Raw genomic sequence first — 24,596 nt, forward strand, 5'->3', positions numbered from 1 at the left:
ACACACACACACACTCACACACACACACACACACACACACACACACACACACACACATACACACCTGTATGTGAAGAAGGTTGTTCCTGCGTCAGATGGTTCCTTGTGCTATAAGACAAGGAAAGATTAAATAAAAGAATCAAAGTCGATGATAAAGTTGTTTTTGATGTAAAAACAAATCAAAACATCGATACAAACAAAGTTGTTTCAATCGAAGTCTTAAAGTCTCTTTAAAACTTTAAACACAAGCAAACGCTTGACCTTCTCTAGTCTTTACACGACAAGTTCAGGTAAACTCCAGTTACTCTCGAGATAGAAGGTCTGCGAGGAGAACCGTCGCTGACGACCTTGAAAGCTCAAGAGTTGAGATGAGATTCTTCACCTGATGTTCTGCAGCGACGTCTTCCTTCTCACCACGACCTCCTCACTGTAGCAGTCGTACTTGAAGAGGAAGGAGGTTTTCTGACGACACCACTTCTCACAGTCGTCGCTCAGGTTCTCCTTGTTCACCGACACGGCGAGGTTGGACATCTCCAGGCGTCTCAGGGGGTAGAAGCTCTCGGTGTTCGGCAGCAGAATCACCAGATGCGTGGACATGGAATCACCGAAGATATCCTGCAGTTTGGTGATCTGAGCCACGACGTTCTCCTCCTGCACCTCCTCGGGGTCGATGACCAGGAGGAACAGATCCGGGCCTGGATAAGTGACGGCCATGAAGTCGATGATCTGCTGGTCCAGGTGACGACAGTCCTCGTCGAAGAAGTTCCACGTGTTGACGACCATGAAGCTGCTGTTGGAAGCTTGACTGAGACAATCTTCAGATGAAAGAAACGCTTTCTGGTCTCGCAGGATCCGGTTCCCGACCTCGTTCTTGGACCCGGTTTTCTTCCCCAACAGTGCGACGCACAAGGACTTGTGGTCCAGAAGATCTAGAAAGACGTGAAGCACATGTTAATGTCTTGTTATTGTCCACTGATGTGGGCGGGTCCAACCTCAGTCTAAGGCAGTGATTGGTTCAAAACTATGATCTGCACGACTGATGGAATCTTTTCTGAAATCTTAGCAACGAACTTGATAAGTTGTTCGTGTTGTTCATGTGCATGATTTTTATTAACAACATGACCTTCATGAATGACCTCTGTGAACCTCACACTTATAGCTCATGTTTACCAACATAAACGCACAAATACACACATTACACACTGGACTGTGATCTCATATAATTCACTTCTTTATCATCATAAATCATAGCATTGACAGGATTAACCAACGTTAGCCGTGAAGCTAACATGAACGTGTGATGCTCTCAAGGCAGTGGTAGTTGATCCAAGGCTGTAACCAATCACTGCCTTCGACTGATGTTCAACCCGCCCACTTTATTTGCATACGGACAACAAAATGTCAAAATGTCAAAATGTATAAATAAATGTATAAACAAATGTCAAAATGTATAAATGATAAAATGTGTATTTATACGTAAAATAGCTCCATTTAAAAAAAAATTAAATGAGAAGTGATCTATTTATTTTGACATATTGATATTTATCCAAACATTTATTTATAAGTTTTGTTACGCATTTATACATTTATTTATACATTTATTTATACATTTATTTATACATTTATTTATCCATTTATTAAGTCATTTATTTATACATTGATTAAGTCATTTATTTATACATTTATTTATACATTTATTTATCCATTTATTAAGTCATTTATTTAACTTCCTGTGTTTGACAAACATTGATTCAGAGTTTGATTCTTGTCACGGCGAGAACTGATGAAAATACTCTTGAAAACATTGTTTAAAAACCTTCTTTTTTAGTTTGTGTCCTTGAACATTGAACATGTTGAACAGTTGTTCATTTAAAAATGTTGAAGAAGATCAAACTCACGTTGAGGTCGTCGAGACATCGCTGCTGCTCTCTGAAGAATCCTCAGGTGTGGAGAAGGAATGAAGAAATGTCGCGATGGATCCAGGAAATCAAGTCCAGCCCGGACGAGGCGGAGTCTCTAGGAGTCGAGAGAAGGAATGAAATCTGTCTTCATTTGAAGAATGAGCTGAAAGCTGGAGAAGCTCCTGGACCAGCAGAAGAATGGGATCCTGGCTGTCGCTCCCTCAAGGTGAGTCTCGTCCTTCGCTCTGAGAACGTGTCATAGAAAGTCCTTCTGACGACAGGTCCACCTCTGAGAACGTGTCATAGAAAGTGTTTCTGATGACAGGTCCACCTCTGAGAACGTGTCATAGAAAGTCCTTCTGACGACAGGTCCACCTCTGAGAACGTGTCATAGAAAGTCCTTCTGACGACAGGTCCACCTCTTAGAACGTGTCATAGAAAGTCCTTCTGATGACAGGTCCACCTCTGAGAACGTGTCATAGAAAGTGTTTCTGACGACAGGTCCACCTCTGAGAACGTGTCATAGAAAGTGTTTCTGACGACAGGTCCACCTCTGAGAACGTGTCATAGAAAGTCCTTCTGACGACAGGTCCACCTCTGAGAACGTGTCATAGAAAGTGTTTCTGACAACAGGTCCACCTCTGAGAACATGTCATAGAAAGTCCTTCTGACGACAGGTCCACCTCTTAGAACGTGTCATAGAAAGTCCTTCTGATGACAGGTCCACCTCTGAGAACGTGTCATAGCAAGTGTTTCTGATGACAGGTCCACCTCTGAGAACGTGTCATAGAAAGTGTTTCTGACGACAGGTCCACCTCTGAGAACGTGTCATAGAAAGTGTTTCTGACGACAGGTACACCTCTGAGAACGTGTCATAGAAAGTGTTTCTGACAACAGGTCCACCTCTGAGAACATGTCATAGAAAGTCCTTCTGACGACAGGTCCACCTCTGAGAACGTGTCATAGAAAGTCCTTCTGACGACAGGTCCACCTCTGAGAACGTGTCATAGAAAGTCCTTCTGACGACAGGTCCACCTCTGAGAACGTGTCATAGAAAGTCCTTCTGACGACAGGTCCACCTCTGAGAACGTGTCATAGAAAGTGTTTCTGATGACAGGTCCACCTCTGAGAACGTGTCATAGAAAGTCCTTCTGACGACAGGTCCACCTCTGAGAACGTGTCATAGAAAGTCCTTCTGACGACAGGTCCACCTCTGAGAACGTGTCATAGAAAGTCCTTCTGACGACAGGTCCACCTCTGAGAACGTGTCATAGAAAGTCCTTCTGACGACAGGTCCACCTCTGAGAACGTGTCATAGAAAGTCCTTCTGACGACAGGTCCACCTCTGAGAACGTGTCATAGAAAGTCCTTCTGACGACAGGTCCACCTCTGAGAACGTGTCATAGAAAGTCCTTCTGACGACAGGTCCACCTCTGAGAACGTGTCATAGAAAGTGTTTCTGATGACAGGTCCACCTCTGAGAACGTGTCATAGAAAGTCCTTCTGACGACAGGTCCACCTCTGAGAACGTGTCATAGAAAGTCCTTCTGACGACAGGTCCACCTCTGAGAACGTGTCATAGAAAGTCCTTCTGACGACAGGTCCACCTCTGAGAACGTGTCATAGAAAGTCCTTCTGACGACAGGTCCACCTCTGAGAACGTGTCATAGAAAGTCCTTCTGACGACAGGTCCACCTCTGAGAACGTGTCATAGAAAGTCCTTCTGACGACAGGTCCACCTCTGAGAACGTGTCATAGAAAGTCCTTCTGACGACAGGTCCACCTCTGAGAACGTGTCATAGAAAGTCCTTCTGACGACAGGTCCACCTCTGAGAACGTGTCATAGAAAGTCCTTCTGACGACAGGTCCACCTCTGAGAACGTGTCATAGTAAGTCCTTCTGACGACAGGTCCACCTCTGAGAACGTGTCATAGAAAGTCCTTCTGACGACAGGTCCACCTCTGAGAACGTGTCATAGAAAGTCCTTCTGACGACAGGTCCACCTCTGAGAACGTGTCATAGAAAGTCCTTCTGACGACAGGTCCACCTCTGAGAACGTGTCATAGCAAGTGTTTCTGACGACAGGTCCACCTCTGAGAACGTGTCATAGAAAGTCCTTCTGACGACAGGTCCACCTCTGAGAACGTGTCATAGCAAGTCCTTCTGACGACAGGTCCACCTCTGAGAACGTGTCATAGAAAGTGTTTCTGACGACAGGTCCACCTCTGAGAACGTGTCATAGAAAGTCCTTCTGACGACAGGTCCACCTCTGAGAACGTGTCATAGCAAGTGTTTCTGACGACAGGTCCACCTCTGAGAACGTGTCATAGAAAGTCCTTCTGACGACAGGTCCACCTCTGAGAACATGTCATAGAAAGTCCTTCTGACGACAGGTCCACCTCTGAGAACGTGTCATAGAAAGTCCTTCTGACGACAGGTCCACCTCTGAGAACGTGTCATAGAAAGTCCTTCTGACGACAGGTCCACCTCTGAGAACGTGTCATAGAAAGTCCTTCTGACGACAGGTCCACCTCTGAGAACGTGTCATAGAAAGTGTTTCTGATGACAGGTCCACCTCTGAGAACATGTCATAGAAAGTCCTTCTGACGACAGGTCCACCTCTGAGAACGTGTCATAGAAAGTCCTTCTGACGACAGGTCCACCTCTGAGAACATGTCATAGAAAGTCCTTCTGACGACAGGTCCACCTCTGAGAACATGTCATAGAAAGTCCTTCTGACGACAGGTCCACCTCTGAGAACGTGTCATAGAAAGTCCTTCTGACGACAGGTCCACCTCTGAGAACGTGTCATAGAAAGTGTTTCTGACGACAAGTCCACCTCTGAGAACATGTCATAGAAAGTCCTTCTGACGACAGGTCCACCTCTGAGAACGTGTCATAGAAAGTCCTTCTGACGACAGGTCCACCTCTGAGAACGTGTCATAGAAAGTCCTTCTGACGACAGGTCCACCTCTGAGAACGTGTCATAGAAAGTCCTTCTGACGACAGGTCCACCTCTGAGAACGTGTCATAGAAAGTCCTTCTGACGACAGGTCCACCTCTGAGAACGTGTCATTGAAAGTCCTTCTGACGACAGGTCCACCTCTGAGAACGTGTCATAGTAAGTCCTTCTGACGACAGGTCCACCTCTGAGAACGTGTCATAGTAAGTCCTTCTGACGACAGGTCCACCTCTGAGAACGTGTCATAGAAAGTCCTTCTGACGACAGGTCCACCTCTGAGAACGTGTCATAGAAAGTCCTTCTGATGACAGGTCCACCTCTGAGAACGTGTCATAGCAAGTGTTTCTGACGACAGGTCCACCTCTGAGAACGTGTCATAGAAAGTCCTTCTGACGACAGGTCCACCTCTGAGAACGTGTCATAGCAAGTCCTTCTGACGACAGGTCCACCTCTGAGAACGTGTCATAGCAAGTCCTTCTGATGACAGGTCCACCTCTGAGAACGTGTCATAGCAAGTGTTTCTGACGACAGGTCCACCTCTGAGAACGTGTCATAGAAAGTGTTTCTGACGACAGGTCCACCTCTGAGAACGTGTCATAGAAAGTGTTTCTGACGACAGGTCCACCTCTGAGAACGTGTCATAGAAAGTCCTTCTGACGACAGGTCCACCTCTGAGAACGTGTAATAGAAAGTCCTTCTGACGACAGGTCCACCTCTGAGAACGTGTCATAGAAAGTCCTTCTGACGACAGGTCCACCTCTGAGAACGTGTCATAGAAAGTCCTTCTGACGACAGGTCCACCTCTGAGAACGTCTCATAGCAAGTGTTTCTGACGACAGGTCCACCTTTGAGAACGTGTCATAGCAAGTGTTTCTGACGACAGGTCCACCTCTGAGGATCGTGATGATCGGCAAGACTGGCGTGGGCAAGAGTGCGGTTGGGAACACGATCCTGAGAAGATCCGCCTTCGCCTCCTCGGCCAGCGCTCACTCGGTGACTCAGGAGTGCAGCCTGGAGAAGTCCACCGGCTCCAGGAAGATCTCGGTCATCGACACGCCCGGAGTGTTGGACATAGATAAGAGTCCAGAGGTTTTGGCCATGAATATAGCAAAGTGCATCCAACTGTCCACGCCTGGTCCACACGTCTTCCTGCTGGTCCTTCAAGTGGGTCGCTTCACGGAGGAGAAGGCGATGGAGGCTCTGGAGACCATCTTTGGAAGCGACGCCTCCAAGTACATGATGGTCCTGTTCACTCGCGGCGACCAGCTGAAGGGATCCATCCAGCAGTACCTGAGGAACGGTCACCCCAAGCTCCTGGAGGTGGTCAACAAGTGCGGGAACCGCTACCACGTGTTCAACAACAAGAACAAGATGGACCGCCGCCAGGTGGTGAAGCTGATCCAGAAGATCGACGACATGGTCGCGGCCAACGGTGGACGACACTTCACCGAGGAGATGTTTGAGAAGGTCGGGCGGCAGGAGGAGCCACAGACGACCTCACCAGACGAGTCCAACATCAACATCAACATCATGGCTCAGCTCGTCCAGAGAGTCGTCCTTCTTCAGGCTCTTCTCATGACCTTGAACCCTCAGAGCGAAATCTCCAACGACTTCAATGTCACGACCGGTTGATCGTTCTCTCTCTTCTCCTTCTTCCTTCTCTCGTTCTTCTGCTGGTCTCATGATCTCGTCTCGTTGTTCTTCAAGGTGTGGGTGATGTTCATGTGACAGGATCTCGTCTGAAGGTCAGAATCTTCTGAAGGATTCATGAAGACGTGTTTCTGTGAAATGATTTGTTTGGAAATAAAGAGAAAAAGACTTTCAGTGAAAATCTACCTTTTGTTTCATTATTTATAAAAACGTGTTTTAAGTCGCTGACAAATGAGAGGGACACCCTGGACAGGAGGCCAGTCCGTCTCAGGACACACAAAGACCCACAACATCCACACACACACACACACACACACACAAACACACACACACACACACACACACACACACACACACACACACACACACACACACACACACACACACACATACACACACACACACACACACACACACAGGCCGATGCGGGATCCGCAGGTTTTGCCACAGGAGGGACAGAGGTACGTGGCACAGGAGGGACAGAGGTACGTGGCACAGGAGGGACAGAGGTACGTGGCACAGGAGGGACAGAGGTACGTGGCACTGGAGGGACAGAGGTACGTGGCACAGGAGGGACAGAGGTACGTGGCACAGGAGGGACAGAGGTACGTGGCACAGGAGGGACAGAGGTACGTGGCACAGGAGGGACAGAGGTACGTGGCACTGGAGGGACAGAGGTACGTGGCACAGGAGGGACAGAGGTACGTGGCACAGGAGGGACAGAGGTACGTGGCACAGGAGGGACAGAGGTACGTGGCACTGGAGGGACAGAGGTACGTGGCACTGGAGGGACAGAGGTACGTGGCACAGGAGGGACAGAGGTACGTGGCACAGGAGGGACAGAGGTACGTGGCACTGGAGGGACAGAGGTACGTGGCACAGGAGGGACAGAGGTACGTGACACAGGAGGGACAGAGGTACGTGGCACTGGAGGGACAGAGGTACGTGGCACAGGAGGGACAGAGGTACGTGGCACAGGAGGGACAGAGGTACGTGGCACTGGAGGGACAGAGGTACGTGGCACAGGAGGGACAGAGGTACGTGGCACTGGAGGGACAGAGGTACGTGGCACAGGAGGGACAGAGGTACGTGGCACAGGAGGGACAGAGGTACGTGGCACAGGAGGGACAGAGGTACGTGGCACTGGAGGGACAGAGGTACGTGGCACTGGAGGTACAGAGGTACGTGGCACTGGAGGGACAGAGGTACGTGGCACAGGAGGGACAGAGGTACGTGGCACAGGAGGGACAGAGGTACATGGCACTGGAGGGACAGAGGTACGTGGCACTGGAGGGACAGAGGTACGTGGCACTGGAGGGACAGAGGTACGTGGCACAGGAGGGACAGAGGTACGTGGCACTGGAGGGACAGAGGTACGTGGCACAGGAGGGACAGAGGTACGTGGCACAGGAGGGACAGAGGTACGTGGCACAGGAGGGACAGAGGTACGTGGCACTGGAGGGACAGAGGTACGTGGCACAGGAGGGACAGAGGTACGTGGCACAGGAGGGACAGAGGTACGTGGCACAGGAGGGACAGAGGTACGTGGCACTGGAGGGACAGAGGTACGTGGCACTGGAGGGACAGAGGTACGTGGCACTGGAGGGACAGAGGTACGTGGCACTGGAGGGACAGAGGTACGTGGCACAGGAGGGACAGAGGTACGTGGCACTGGAGGGACAGAGGTACGTGGCACAGGAGGGACAGAGGTACGTGGCACTGGAGGGACAGAGGTACGTGGCACAGGAGGGACAGAGGTACGTGGCACAGGAGGGACAGAGGTACGTGGCACAGGAGGGACAGAGGTACGTGGCACTGGAGGGACAGAGGTACGTGGCACAGGAGGGACAGAGGTACGTGGCACAGGAGGGACAGAGGTACGTGGCACAGGAGGGACAGAGGTACGTGGCACTGGAGGGACAGAGGTACGTGGCACTGGAGGGACAGAGGTACGTGGCACTGGAGGGACAGAGGTACGTGGCACTGGAGGGACAGAGGTACGTGGCACAGGAGGGACAGAGGTACGTGGCACTGGAGGGACAGAGGTACGTGGCACAGGAGGGACAGAGGTACGTGGCACAGGAGGGACAGAGGTACGTGGCACTGGAGGGACAGAGGTACGTGGCAATGGAGGGACAGAGGTACGTGGCACAGGAGGGACAGAGGTACGTGGCACAGGAGGGACAGAGGTACGTGGCACAGGAGGGACAGAGGTACGTGGCACAGGAGGGACAGAGGTACGTGGCACAGGAGGGACAGAGATACGTGGCACTGGAGGGACAGAGGTACGTGGCACAGGAGGGACAGAGGTACTTGGCACTGGAGGGACAGAGGTACGTCGCACTGGAGGGACAGAGGTACGTGGCACAGGAGGGACAGAGGTACGTGGCACAGGAGGGACAGAGGTACGTGGCACTGGAGGGACAGAGGTACGTGGCACAGGAGGGACAGAGGTACGTGGCACAGGAGGGACAGAGGTACGTGGCACAGGAGGGACAGAGGTGGTGGCACAGGAGGGACAGAGGTACGTGACACAGGAGGGACAGAGGTACGTGGCACAGGAGGGACAGAGGTACGTGGCACAGGAGGGACAGAGGTAAGTGGCACAGGAGGGACAGAGGTACGTGACACAGGAGGGACAGAGGTACGTGGCACAGGAGGGACAGAGGTACGTGGCACAGGAGGGACAGAGGTACGTGGCACTGGAGGGACAGAGGTACGTGGCACAGGAGGGACAGAGGTACGTGGCACAGGAGGGACAGAGGTACGTGGCACTGGAGGGACAGAGGTATGTGGCACAGGAGGGACAGAGGTACGTGGCACAGGAGGGACAGAGGTACGTGGCACAGGAGGGACAGAGGTACGTGGCACAGGAGGGACAGAGGTACGTGGCACTGGAGGGACAGAGGTACGTGGCACAGGAGGGACAGAGGTACGTGGCACTGGAGGGACAGAGGTACGTGGCACAGGAGGGACAGAGGTACGTGGCACAGGAGGGACAGAGGTACGTGGCACAGGAGGGACAGAGGTACGTGGCACTGGAGGGACAGAGGTATGTGGCACAGGAGGGACAGAGGTACGTGGCACAGGAGGGACAGAGGTACGTGGCACAGGAGGGACAGAGGTACGTGGCACTGGAGGGACAGAGGTACATGGCACAGGAGGGACAGAGGTACGTGGCACAGGAGGGACAGAGGTACGTGGCACAGGAGGGACAGAGGTACGTGGCACTGGAGGGACAGAGGTACGTGGCACTGGAGGTACAGAGGTACGTGGCACTGGAGGGACAGAGGTACGTGGCACAGGAGGGACAGAGGTACGTGGCACAGGAGGGACAGAGGTACGTGGCACTGGAGGGACAGAGGTACGTGGCACTGGAGGGACAGAGGTACGTGGCATTGGAGGGACAGAGGTACGTGGCACTGGAGGGACAGAGGTACGTGGCACAGGAGGGACAGAGGTACGTGGCACAGGAGGGACAGAGGTACGTGGCACAGGAGGGACAGAGGTACGTGGCACAGGAGGGACAGAGGTACGTGGCACTGGAGGGACAGAGGTACGTGGCACTGGAGGGACAGAGGTACGTGGCACTGGAGGGACAGAGGTACGTCGCACTGGAGGGACAGAGGTACGTGGCACTGGAGGGACAGAGGTACGTGGCACTGGAGGGACAGAGGTACGTGGCACTGGAGGGACAGAAGTATGTGGCACAGGAGGGACAGAGGTACGTGGCACTGGAGGGACAGAGGTACGTGGCACAGGAGGGACAGAGGTACGTGGCACAGGAGGGACAGAGGTACGTGGCACAGGAGGGACAGAGGTACGTGGCACTGGAGGGACAGAGGTACGTGGCACTGGAGGGACAGAGGTACGTGGCACAGGAGGGACAGAGGTACGTGGCACAGGAGGGACAGAGGTACGTGGCACAGGAGGGACAGAGGTACGTGGCACAGGAGGGACAGAGGTACGTGGCACTGGAGGGACAGAGGTACGTGGCACAGGAGGGACAGAGGTACGTGACACAGGAGGGACAGAGGTACGTGGCACAGGATGGACAGAGGTACGTGGCACAGGAGGGACAGAGGTACGTGGCACTGGAGGGACAGAGGTACGTGGCAAAGGAGGGACAGAGGTACTTGGCACTGGAGGGACAGAGGTACGTGGCACAGGAGGGACAGAGGTACGTGGCACAGGAGGGACAGAGGTACGTGGCACAGGAGGGACAGAGGTACGTGGCACAGGAGGGTGTGGGCCCTGTGATCAGGGCTCCACACATATCATATATATATATATATATATATATACATATATATATATATATATATATATATATAGTTTAGAGACGACATCGTTCTTGACTTTATATATACTGTATATACACATATGTACTGTATATCTATACAAATATGTACTGTATATCTATACACGTATGTACTGTATATCTATGAACACATATGTACTGTATATCTATACAAATATGTACTGTATATCTATACACGTATGTACTGTATATCTATGAACATGTATGTACTGTATATCTATGAACACGTATGTACTGTATATCTATGAACATGTATGTACTGTATATCTATACACGTATGTACTGTATATCTATGAACACGTATGTACTGTATATCTATGAACACGTATGTACTGTATATCTATACACGTATGTACTGTATATCTATACAAATATGTACTGTATATCTATACAAATATGTACTGTATATCTATACACGTATGTACTGTATATCTATACATGTATGTACTGTATATCTATGAACATGTATGTACTGTATATCTATGAACACGTATGTACTGTATATCTATATATGTATGTACTGTATATCTATGAACATGTATGTACTGTATATCTATGAACACGTATGTACTGTATATCTATGAACACGTATGTACTGTATATCTATGAACACATATGTACTGTATATCTATACAAATATGTACTGTATATCTATACACGTATGTACTGTATATCTATACATGTATGTACTGTATATCTATGAACATGTATGTACTGTATATCTATGAACACGTATGTACTGTATATCTATATATGTATGTACTGTATATCTATACACGTATGTACTGTATATCTATGAACACGTATGTACTGTATATCTATGAACACATATGTACTGTATATCTATACATGTATGTACTGTATATCTATACACGTATGTACTGTATATCTATGAACACGTATGCACTGTATATCTATACATGTATGTACTGTATATCTATACACGTATGTACTGTATATCTATGAATACGTATGTACTGTATATCTATGAACACGTATGTACTGTATATCTATACACGTATGTACTGTATATCTATGAACACGTATGTACTGTATATCTATACACGTATGTACTGTATATCTGTACATGTATGTACTGTATATCTATGAACACGTATGTACTGTATATCTATACATGTATGTACTGTATATCTATGAACACGTATGTACTGTATATCTATACACGTATGTAAGGTATATCTATGAACACGCATGTACTGTATATCTATGAACACGCATGTACTGTATATCTATGAACACGCATGTACTGTATATCTATGAACACGTATGTACTGTATATCTATACACATATGTACTGTATATCTATGAACACGAATGTACTGTATATCTGTACATGTATGTACTGTATATCTATGAACACGTATGTACTGTATATCTATACATGTATGTACTGTATATCTATGAACACGTATGTACTGTATATCTATGAACATGTATGTACTGTATATCTGTACATGTATGTATTGTATATCTACGAACACGTATGTACTGTATATCTATACATGTATGTACTGTATATCTATGAACACGTATGTACTGTATATCTATACACGTATGTACTGTATATCTATGAACACGTATGTACTGTATATCTATACATGTATGTACTGTATATCTATGAACACGTATGTACTGTATATCTATGAACACGTATGTACTGTATATCTATACACGTATGTACTGTATATCTATGAACACGTATGTACTGTATATCTATACACGTATGTACTGTATATCTATGAACACGTATGTACTGTATATCTATGAACATGTATGTACTGTATATCTATGAACACGTATGTACTGTATATCTATACACGTATGTACTGTATATCTATGAACACATATGTACTCTATATCTATACACGTATGTATTGTATATCTATGAACACGTATGTACTGTATATCTATGAACACATATGTACTGTATATCTATACATGTATGTACTGTATATCTATACACGTATGTACTGTATATCTATGAACACGTATGCACTGTATATCTATACATGTATGTACTGTATATCTATACACGTATGTATTGTATATCTATGAACACGTATGTACTGTATATCTATGAACACGTATGTACTGTATATCTATACACGTATGTACTGTATATCTGTACATGTATGTACTGTATATCTATGAACACGTATGTACTGTATATCTATACATGTATGTACTGTATATCTATGAACACGTATGTACTGTATATCTATACACGTATGTACTGTATATCTGTACATGTATGTACTGTATATCTATGAACACGTATGTACGGTATATCTATACACGTATGTACTGTATATCTGTACATGTATGTACTGTATATCTATGAACACGTATGTACTGTATATCTATGAACACGTATGTACTGTATATCTATGAACACGCATGTACTGTATATCTATGAACACGTATGTACTGTATATCTATACACATATGTACTGTATATCTATGAACACGAATGTACTGTATATCTGTACATGTATGTACTGTATATCTATGAACACGTATGTACTGTATATCTATACATGTATGTACTGTATATCTATGAACACGTATGTACTGTATATCTATGAACATGTATGTACTGTATATCTATGAACACGTATGTACTGTATATCTATGAACACGTATGTACTGTATATCTATACATGTATGTACTGTATATCTATGAACACGTATGTACTGTATATCTATACACGTATGTACTGTATATCTATGAACACGTATGTACTGTATATCTATACATGTATGTACTGTATATCTATGAACACGTATGTACTGTATATCTATACACGTATGTACTGTATATCTATGAACATGTATGTACTGTATATCTATGAACACGTATGTACTGTATATCTATACACGTATGTACTGTATATCTATGAACACATATGTACTGTATATCTATACACGTATGTACTGTATATCTATGAACACATATGTACTGTATATCTATGAACATGTATGTACTGTATATCTATGAACACGTATGTACTGTATATCTATGAACATGTATGAACTGTATATCTATGAACATGTATGTACTGTATATCTATGAACACCGGAGGACCTGTCACCACACAGTTGAGGGTCAAAAGGTCATGGAACATATCTCTGGAACATGACGAACAAACAGCTGAACACGCTTCACTTGTCGTGACGTTCTTGTCAAAGATTCTCAAACATGTGACGCGTGACTGACATTTACCAGAAGGATTGAAGAACCTGTCGGACCAGGAGTTTTCTCAAGAACGACAACATTGTTGGAGGTGAAGAAGGTGAAGAAGGTGAAGAAGGTGAAGACTTTGACTATTAAAGTGGCTGCTTTAAGAACCAGTGCAGAGAGTTAAAGACATGATTGTGGCTCCATTTAAAAAGAACACGCTTTAAAAACACCTGATAAAAAGGAGGTACATTGTTAGGACTTAAAAGATTAAAATCTGTAAAAAACAGAGCTGTGTCCAGATCGTTGACACACTTTAAAGTCCAGCTGCTCACATCCCTCCACACCAAGCCTGAGGGTCAAGTACTTCTGGACAAACTGAAGTCTAAAAGTGGCAGTTCTACTGGCCAGGTGGATTAGGCCCCGCCCCCTTCTTCACGAGGTAAAAACAAGACTGACTGTGGCACCCAATGGAACCCTCCCTAGAGAGGGTGGGGGGAGGTGGTCTATCGAGTGCAGTTACCCCCTAAAGGCAGAAAGGTGGTCCTACACAGAGACCGACTGGCTCCATACAGGGGACAGTTGCAGCCCTCCTTTCAGGGGGAACGTTCAGTAGCATTACCTGCTGCTGTGGATAGGGGGCCCCAGAGGGAACAGCTACCCAGAGCAGCTCGGACCTCCAGACTGTTGAGAGTCCTAGTCCCGCGGCCAGATCCAAGCGGCCTAGAAGGCATCGTCAGCTGCCTCCTCGCTTTAAAGACTTTATCGTTTCCTCGGGGTCGAGAAACTAACTGTTGGGGGGGCAGTGTAACGATCCTGTTTGTTCTGTTCATTAATGTTGCGGGCACTTTAAGAAGGTGAGTCTGTGCGCAGTGGTTGTTGGAGAGAGTTTGCGTTCAACTTGTAGTGTGAAGAACCTCTCTGTGAGTACAGCAAATAAAGAAACAATATCTGTGCAAGACAACCGTCTGGTCATGTGTGGAGGACCAAACGTTACATTGGTGTCAGAAGCGACTTTTTCGAACCTGCTCCTGAGGCGAAGCTAACGGCTATTAGCAACGAACTCTGCTAACGAACATTGAATGCCGCCGGTATGTAGTGAAGAGCGAGAGAGAGGAGATGGACGTTGGTGCGAGACAACAGTTAAGAGACGCTGTATTACAACTCTCAGAAGAAGCTGGTTTTTCTCCGGGTTCGGCGAGAAACGTGACAAGTTCTTCTCCACGTGGACCCGGTATGTCACGTGATTTCAACATGGGAGACGCTGCTCCATTTCAAACGTCTCCGATAAACATCAAAACGCCTAAATTTAATGGGAAAACACCATGGGAGGTGTTCAAAGCCCAGTTTGAACTGCTCGCTGACGCTGCTGGGTGGAACATTGAACACAGAGCACTTCAGCTTGCCTTGTGTCTGAGGGAGGATGCTGCTTCATGTCTGCTGCTGCTGAGTCGTGAGGAGAGAGGCGACTACTGTGCCCTAGTGGGGGCGCTACAGAGGCGGTTTGGACAACATGGACAGTCAGTCCTCCTGCGTTCGGAGTTTCATAACCGACGCAGACGACCTGGTGAACCCCTCCCAACCCTTGCAAGTGACATTGAGTACATGTGCAAGCGCGCCTATGATGCCATGCCGCCAGCGGTTCAGAAAGAGCTGGCGAGAGATCAGTTCCTGCAGGCTCTCAGTCCTAAAGAGTTGCCGATCCACACGCTTCTTACTCGTCCTGCCACGCTGAATGAAGCTCTGGAATTAGCTGTGGAGAGAGAGATGCTAAGCAGAGATTTTGACGAGACGAATGGGTCAACATCAGTAAGAATGCTTGCAGTGCCGGGCAGAGAAATGGAGGACAGAGAATGGCAGCAGGAGGTAATCCAAGCAGCAGCTCTGTAGGCTGGAGGTTCTACTCTGCGTCCCCGCCGTCGACTACAGAACTGCTGGGGGCATTGACAACCTGGACACCTACTCAGACAATGCCCCAGGTTCGCTACACAGCAGGGAAACGGCCAAGGGCCTGTGTAAGTGGGGACACAGTAGCCCAAAGCGCAACCACCCACACACCATCAACAACCCCCTCAAGCCAAGTCATCGCAGTGGGTTGGACCCAAGTTGGGGACTTTTGCCATGTTCCAGTGATGGTAGAGGGAACATCCTGCACGGCTCTGGTGGACACCGGGTCTAACGCAACGCTGGTGCGACCCGACATAGTCCCTGCAGGGGCTTCACTGGAGGCAACGACGGTGTGTCTGAGGACAGTGACTGGCGACTTGGCTCCAATGAAGGGAAAGTGTGTGTTCCAGTTTAAGGTGGGGAACCTGACTGTTCCTTTTACAGCCTGGGTGGCTGATATACAAGATGCCTGCATCCTCGGGTTGGACTTCTTACGCACGGTGGGATGCATCCTGAACTTGGGGAATAGTTCCCTGGCGTTTCCGGGAGGGCAGTGTTTACCGTTAACATCCCTTCCCATGCATTCGAGAGCACCTGTACCCACAGCCAACACCGCCTTCTCTGCTGAAATGAGTGAGGAACCCCATTTGGTCGGAGAGGACGATGAGCGGATCACGGCAGTGAGGAAAATCTGGGCATTGAACTGCGAGGGTTTGTCCAAAGTTCAGCAGGATAGACTGTGGCAGGTACTGGTCGAATTTAAAGACATTTTTGCTCTAAATGACAGTGAGGTCGGGTTGACACACTTGGTAGAGCACTATATCGACACAGGGGATGCAAGACCCATCAAGGTGCGACCGCGACGACTTCCTTTGACCCACCAGGAAGCTGCTGACAAGGAGTTGGAGCAGATGCTGGAGGCTGGGATTATTGAACCTTCTGATAGCCCATTGGCCTCTGCGGTGGTGATGGTCCCTAAAAAGAACAGTTCACGAATGCGGTTTTGTGTAGACTATAGACCCCTAAACAAGGTCACCCGAAAGGACTCGTATCCGCTTCCCAGAAACGACAAGACACTGGACCTGGTAGCAGGGTCTTCCTGGTTCTGCTCTCTGGACCTTCGGAGTGGATATTGGCAAGTGCCGTTGTCACCAGAGTCCAGGCCAAAGACTGCATTCTATACAAGCAGGGGGCTGTGGCAATTCAAGGTCCTTAGTTTTGGCCTCTGTAATGCCCCAGCCACCTTTGAGAGACTAATGGATGGCATGCTAGCTGGTGTACCGTGTCAACAGTGCCTTGTGTATTTAGATGACCTTCTAATTCATGGGGCATCGTGTGAAGAAGCTCTTAACTCCCTACGACTAGTGCTGAGCAGAGTGGCTGCTGCGGGCTTGAAGCTGCACCCTGACAAGTGTCACTTCTTAAGGCGAGAGGTAGAGTTCCTAGGACACAAACTGGACTGTGAGGGCATAGGGACGCTGGAGGAGAAGGTTGCTGCCATTAAAGACTGGCCAATCCCTGTGGATCAGACTTACGTGAACTCAAGAAGGCGATCAGGATGGCCAAGGACGAATACAAGGGGAAACTGGAGGAGCAACTGGCGCAGGGCAACACAAGGGATGTGTGGAAAGGCCTGAAGAACATCTCAGGTCATGGCCAGAGTGGAGCCAGAGCCACAGCAGGGGGAGACCAAAGATGGGCCACTGAACTGAACCAGTATTTCAACCGGTTTGATCAGGGCCCCCCTCCCCCCCCCCACCTCTGCCCCTCACTCTTCACAAAGCTGTTTTTCCCCTGCTTCAGCCCCCTCCCCCCAACTGTTCTCACCTCCAAGCCACCTTTCTCCACCCCAACAAGCCCTACTGCCTCAGCTGCCCAACCCCCCACAGCCACCTCTCTCTGTTACATCGGAACAGGTGAGGAGAGAATTAAGGCGACTAAAGATCAGGAAAGCTGCTGGACCAGATGGACTCAGCCCCAGACTGCTCAGGGACTGTGCTGATCAACTTTGTGAGTTGGTCACACACATCTTCAACCTGAGCCTCAAACTGGAGAAGGTCCCGGTCCAGTGGAAGACCTCCTGTGTGGTTCCGGTTCCCAAGGCGGTACACGCGAAGGAGCCGAGCCACTTCAGACCAGTCGCCCTGACCTCCCATCTGATGAAGACCTTGGAGAGGCTGGTACTCCGCGAGCTACGCACGACGGTGAGCTCTGCGTTGGATCCGCTGCAGTTCGCCTACAGGCCAAAGATGGGGGTGGACGACGCCGTCATCTACCTGCAGCACCGGGCACTGACTCATCTGGAAGCCGCCGGTAGCACTGTGAGAGTCATGTTTTTTGACTTCTCAAGTGCTTTCAACACCATCCAGCCGGCGCTGCTAAGGAAGAAGATGGAGGACGCAGGAGTTGGGACACAGCTGGCAGCATGGACGATGGACTACCTCACCAACAGGCCGCAGTATGTGAGGCTGCAGGACTGCAGGTCTGAGGTGACCATCTGCAGCACCGGGGTGCCTCAAGGGACAGTGCTGTCACCTTTCCTTTTTTCCCTCTACACGGCGGACTTTACCTATGACTCCAGCAGCTGTCACCTCCAGAAGTTTTCTGACGACTCGGCCATTGTGGGCTGCGTGTCTGGGGGGGGCGAGCTGGAGTACAGGTCAGTCATCAAGGACTTTGTTGACTGGTGTGAGAGCAACTACCTTTGCTTAAACACCGGTAAGACAAGGGAGATGGTGATTGACTTCAGGAAAAAGTCCCCACCACATCAACCGGTGAGCATCCAGGGCTCGGACATTGAGCTGGTGGACAGCTTCAAATACCTGGGTGTTCACCTCAACAATAAACTGAACTGGTCCACACACATCAACGCCGTGTACAAGAAGGGCCGAAGTCGCCTCCACCTCCTGGGGAGACTGAGGTCCTTCGGAGTGTGCAGACCACTTTTAAGGACCTTTTATGACTCCGTGGTAGCCTCTGCTATCCACTACGCTGTGGTCTGCTGGGGAGCAGGCAGCACGGACCGGGACAGGAAGAGACTGAACAGGCTGGTCACGAGGGCCGGCTCTGTCCTGGGCCGCTCGCTGGACTCGGTGGAGGAGGTGGGAGAGAGGAGGACACTCTCCAGACTCTCCTCCATCAGGGACAACGCTCTCCACCCACTGCACCTGACCGTGGAGGAGCTGGCCAGCTCCTTCAGTGGCAGGCTCAGGCACCCCCAGTGTAGGACGGAGCGTTATAGAAGGTCCTTCATCCCAACTGGTGTCAGGATATTTAACTCTCTACTTTCTATATCCTGATGCTAATCCGTAGCGTGTTTTTCTTCTTGTGTGCTTTTTATTTTATTTTATTTTTTTTTCCGTTTTTTATTTCTATTTTATTTTTTTTTTATTCTATTTTATTTTGTTAATAGTGTCAATTTCTAATTTTGTAAATAATTTGTATATTTTTAAGATCGTTTTTATTTTATTTTGTATTATCTCTTGTACTATTTCTTTCTCCTTGCACTTTATTTTCTTCCAACTGCGCTGTTGTGAAAGTGTGTTGAATAAAGCCTTTCTATTCTATTCTATTCTATTCTATTATCTAAAGAGCTTCCTTGGCTTGGCTTCTTATTACAGGAAGTTTGTTCGGGGATTTTCTTCCATTGCAGCCCCACTGTTTCAACTGCTACAGAAAGACTCTGTTTTCTCTTGGAACCAGGAATGCCAGCATGCATTTGACAACCTGAGGAAGGCCCTGACTGAATCGCCGGTTCTCGCCCCACCTTATCCTGCCTTTTGTTCTGGATACAGATGCCAGTAATGTTGGAGTAGGAGCTGTACTGTCTCAGGTTGGACCGGACGGAGAGAAAGTAGGGGCGTACTTCAGTCGGATACTCAACAAAAGCGAGCGCCGCTACTGTGTGACTCGACGAGAACTGTTGGCTGATGTGATGGCTGTAAAACACTTCCAATATTACCTCTGTGGAACACCATTTGTCGTTCGAACTGATCATGCTGCTCTACAGTGGTTGATGTCATTCAGGGAGCCAGAGGGACAGGTTGCTCGTTGGTTGGAGGTAGCACACAGGGCAGGTACACAACACTCAAATGCAGATGGACTGTCCCGTCGACCATGTGCCTCAGAAGGCTGTAGCTACTGTGATAAGCGAGAGGTGAAAGAGAAGGAGCTTACACAGGCAGACAGTACTGGACAATTCTCATGCAGGGCCCTGCAAGTTGTTGAAGCACTTGAGTGGAGAACAAGGCAGGAAGAAGATCCACGGCCACGTTGCACAGTGATCAGGGTAGAAATTTCGAGTCTCGGGCATCTGCTGCCATGTGCGAACGCCTGGGGATACAAAAAACTTGTACTACACCCCCGCACCCCCAGAGTGATGGCCTTGTGGAAAGGTTCAACAGGACTCTGGCTCAGCAGCTGGCCATTCTTACTGCGGAGCATCAGCGTGACTGGGATGTGCACCTACCTCTCGTCCTCTTGGCCTACCGTGCTGCTGTACAAGATTCCACACCTTGCACACCGGCACTGCTGATGCTGGGTCGAGAGCTGAGGACACCGGCAGAACTGGCATTCGGGGTGCCACCAGAAACACCAGTTGCAGCACCCGGTCCTGACTACGCCCGGAAACGACAGGACCGTATGGAGACGGCTCATACGTTCGCAAGGAACCAGTTGGAGAAGGCGGGAATACGCCAAAAGAGGAACTATGACCTGACCACTAAAGGGAGACATTTCTCTTCTGACGAGCTGGTGTGGGTTTTCAGTCCCAGAAGAAAGAAGGGTCGGTGCCCCAAATTGGACAGTCACTGGGTTGGTCCTTGTAGAGTCCTAGAGAGGGTGGGGGGAGGTGGTCTATCGAGTGCAGTTACCCCCTAAAGGCAGAAAGGTGGTCCTACACAGAGACCGACTGGCTCCATACAGGGGACAGTTGCAGCCCTCCTTTCAGGGGGAACGTTCAGTAGCATTCTGCTGTGGATAGGGGGCCCCAGAGGGAACCAACAGTTACCCAGAGCAGCTCGGACCTCCAGACTGTTGAGAGTCCTAGTCCCGCGGCCAGATCCAAGCGGCCTAGAAGGCATCGTCAGCTGCCTATTCGCTTTAGAGACTTTATTGTTTCCTCGGGGTCGAGAAACTAACTGTTGGGGGGGGCAGTGTAACGATCCTGTTTGCTCTGTTCATTTATGTTGCGGGCACTTTAAGAAGGTGAGTCTGTGCGCATGCGCAGTGGTTGTTGGAGAGAGTTTGCGTTCAACTTGTAGTGTGAAGAACCTCTCTGTGAGTACAGCAAATAAAGAAACAATATCTGTGCAAGACAACCGTCTGGTCATTGTGTGGAGGACCAAACGTTACAATACATTTCAATAAAGATCAACGTTTCGTTAAATAAAATGTTAATATAACTTGCTTTTCCAACAAAGTTTACAAAATTATTTAAGTACGTGCTTTAACAATCGGTTTTAAGTGTAAACAAAAGACATAATGCAAGCTTAAATTATCTTAAACAAAAGTATCTTAATAGATTATTAGCACTCAGGAGCAAACATAATCCTCATTAAAAGTAGTTTCTTTCCTACCAGTTGCATCTTCGTGGTGATCAGGAGCTGTGGTCATGTCCTGTTTTCAGGAGCAGGTGAGAGAGACTGACTTGGCTCAGTCCAAACATTTATGCCATGCTGTTCTGCTGGGTGCGCAGGTGAATTTTGTCCTACTGGCAACACAGGCCAGAATGTTGGTTCCACCAGAGTCTTTTGCACATGTTTGCCCCCTGCAGGTCTGGAGTGTAACTGAGTCTCTACTTGACACTGTGGTTCCTGCCAAATGATTTCAAATGTGAAGTAAGTTAGTAAGTAATATTTGTAAGCATAGTGAACACAAACTTGTAAACCTACAGCACATCCCATCATGGAAATAATCTAAAATGCAATTCTATGTTCTTTTCTAGGTGAGATGGAGTGCTGCATATCAGGTGCTGCACTAACCATCGGAGGTGAAAGGGGTCAACATGTCAAAAGCAGGTGAGATGTTACATCATACACACTTTGGTCATTAAAATTGTCATGTTTGGTAATAATGATAAATAAATTTCTGTGGCAGGACGCACTGACATGCTGACGCTTATGGCCAAGGTTTTTTGGGTTCTGTTGTTGGAAACACTTAGTCGTGCCCGTCAAGGTGGTAGGTACCAGACTGAAGAGTCTTTTTCAATAGATTTTACACTTCAAATGATCAGAATCAAACGACTTCATTAATCCAATGTTTTCCAGGTTCTGTTGACTTTCGGACAAAGAGGATTCAACGTTGTTATGGCAGTGAGGAGACGGCAGGAAGTGAAAGATTCTTGAAAAAGAGATGAACCACCTCTGGAAGTCTCTGTCAAGTCGTTGTGATTCCCTGAAAGAGTTGTCTCGCATGGCAGCATCACAGGAACGTAAGAGTTTATTTAGCAAGTGAAGAACAGAACTAGTACAAGTGCAGCTGCTCATTCTTATTATCTTATTCTTTTAAGATGCACCATGGGCTTGACTGGTGAGGCTTTGAAGGATCTTCAGAGCATTTTAGGAGCAGGAGCAAGTCAGCATGACGTCACTCGAACCATGACTCGGATCAGAAACTACTACACACAAGTCTTCGCTGAGGACGAGACCATCAACGTCGTGCAGATTCACTCTGATGGTCACTCGTGACATTTGTGACGATCTGTGAACAATTGTTTGATATGAAACCTGTAATAAAGCACAATTTGATATCATTTTGAATAACATCCCATAGTATTCATCATCAGTGCAGGTAATGTGTTGTGAAAATGACTATTGGTGATTTAGAAGTTGTAACAAAGTCTCTGTTTACCCCAGTTTGAGATCGACATAGAGTTCAACATGAACAATATTCAGGCAAAGCAGACATCATATGTTAATGATCATGAATGAATTAATGCTTTATTTCAAACATGTTACATAAGAAAGTAAACTTAAGACAAACAAACAAAACCAACAACATTAGTCAAACAATAATTATAGTCAAAACAATAATATTTACCCAACATGTCCAAAGTAAGAAGGATGAAGCATAAGCTGGTCTATACCTAACCCTTCACTACTCAATTATTAACCATCAACACCCAAAGTATTCAACAAAATACAAACATAAACAAACAAACATGCAGCAAAACACAGTGGAGATATTTAAGATAGAGATAAACCACTGCTTTTAACAGTAAAACTTGATTTAATTCATCAGTAATCATCATTGAATGCTCCTACCCAGGTGCAAAACAAATAGACTCAGGGACTCATTCATCCCTCGGGCTATTAAATTGTACAATTCTGAGTTCGGGGGCAGGAGTGGAGTGAGAGTATCTGGATGTTCTGTTCCATGTTAGTCTTTGTATCTTTGTCTTTGTTGTTTTTCTTTCCTTGACCTATGTCCTTTGTCTTTGTCTTTAGACTTAGATTGTGTCATCTTGTTCTTCCTCTTTATGTTCTTCTTATTTTATTTTTTATGTATTATTTTTTATTGTTTATGAAAAATTGCTGGCTATTGTAAAAAAACAATTTCCCAAAGGAGACCTCCTGAGGGATCAATAAAGTTTTACCTTACCTTACCTTACCTTATTGTTTAAAATAGCAACTGAAGAGCTATTTGTAAATTAGACTCAAACTATGAAATAGAAGACAGCACGTCTAAAAGCTGTGTTTGACCCACAGTACATGTTTGAACTTTAAAATATACATATTTATGTTATTGATAGGTGACTCAAGACTGCTATTATACTATCAGAAAACTACACACACCAACAACAACAAATACTGAACGACTAACAGGGTTCATGAAATGATGTATTTGTTTGTAGTGGCCTGTGCTTCATCAAAGGGTTAATTCTCTATCCTCAAGAGGCATGAAGGTCCTTGTAAAGCTGATATTAATACGACACATTCAGATGGTCTCCTACTATCCTGTGAGAAGTTTGGTGTCAATCAGTCCAAAAATGAGGGAGAGGTTGTCATTCTTCTGTCAAGATCTGAGTGTAACAGAATGACCAGACCTGATCTTCCAGGACTGGATTTAGGCAACTTTTTTTCTACTTGAGTTGATATTTGGATATGTTATTCTAGACTCCATTCTGAGTTGAACTGTGGTGGTTTGATGTTGCTATGAACTTCCTGTCTGGCTTCCGTAAACATCTACGGAGACAGTCTTACTGAAAGTGTCCAGTGACATCATGATGTTCTGGTTCTGTTGGATCTGTCCTCAGCCTTTGACACAGTTGAACCAGATCCTGCTGAGAAGACTGAGGGATGAAGACTGTCTGGGTCTGTGTTAGAATGGTTCTCATCTTACCTTTCTGGGCGCAGTTTTAGTGTATCTGTCAATCAAATGAGGTCTGAATCGGCAGATCTGTTGTGTGGAGTCCCTCAAGGTTCTGTTCTGGGTCCTTTATTGTTTTTGCTGTACTTGATTCCCCTCGGTAAAATCATTCAGAGATTTACAGATGTTTCTTATCACATGTTTGCTGATGACATCCAGCTCTACTGCTCTGTTGAGCCAGAGGCTGAACTTAGTCAATTGTTGCTAGAAATCAAACAATGAGTGAAAACACTTTGAAGCTAAATGTGGACAAAACTGAAACTCTGGTGATTGTTGATGATAAGATTCCAGGGTTGAGTCAGTACTTGA

At 47.4% G+C, this 24,596-nt stretch overlaps 2 protein-coding genes and 1 long non-coding RNA gene across 4 annotated transcripts in view; 2 read left to right on the plus strand and 1 right to left on the minus strand.

Moving 5' to 3' along the window:
* LOC148078958 (GTPase IMAP family member 8-like) overlaps nt 1–21,597 on the minus strand; it is a 24,646-nt gene extending 3,049 nt beyond the window's left edge. For both annotated transcript variants that reach the window (XM_087790390.1, XM_087790391.1), the window contains exons 1-4: nt 21,497–21,597; nt 1,899–2,016; nt 383–929; nt 65–108 (exon numbers count right to left, since the gene is read on the minus strand). In XM_087790390.1, the coding sequence (XP_087646516.1) occupies nt 65–108; nt 383–929; nt 1,899–2,016; nt 21,497–21,505 (718 nt within the window). In that variant the 5' untranslated portion in view covers nt 21,506–21,597. The remainder of the gene's footprint in view (nt 1–64; nt 109–382; nt 930–1,898; nt 2,017–21,496) is intronic.
* LOC148078959 (GTPase IMAP family member 9-like) lies at nt 1,929–6,698 on the plus strand. Its single transcript, XM_087790392.1, has 2 exons — nt 1,929–2,127; nt 5,747–6,698. The coding sequence occupies exons 1-2, from the start codon at nt 2,100–2,102 to the stop codon at nt 6,493–6,495; spliced, it is 777 nt and encodes a 258-aa protein (XP_087646518.1). The 5' UTR covers nt 1,929–2,099; the 3' UTR covers nt 6,496–6,698.
* A 76-nt stretch (nt 21,598–21,673) lies between the features above and the next one.
* LOC148078960 (uncharacterized) lies at nt 21,674–22,555 on the plus strand. The gene is made up of 5 exons (XR_015711310.1): nt 21,674–21,757; nt 21,865–21,937; nt 22,017–22,097; nt 22,187–22,350; nt 22,429–22,555. It is a non-coding gene; the product is annotated as an uncharacterized LOC148078960 (long non-coding RNA).
* Nucleotides 22,556–24,596: the final 2,041 nt, after the last annotated feature.

This window comes from Callionymus lyra, chromosome 5 (assembly GCF_982586985.1).
Source record: "Callionymus lyra chromosome 5, fCalLyr1.hap1.1, whole genome shotgun sequence".
NCBI classification, from domain to species: domain Eukaryota; kingdom Metazoa; phylum Chordata; class Actinopteri; order Syngnathiformes; family Callionymidae; genus Callionymus; species Callionymus lyra.

Coding starts and splice junctions, on each gene's coding strand:
- LOC148078959 (XM_087790392.1), top strand. CDS start 2,100: ATGGGATCCTGGCTGTCGCTCCCTCAAG. Junction 2,128..5,746: donor CTGGCTGTCGCTCCCTCAAG/GTGAGTCTCGTC, acceptor TTCTGACGACAG/GTCCACCTCTGAGGATCGTG.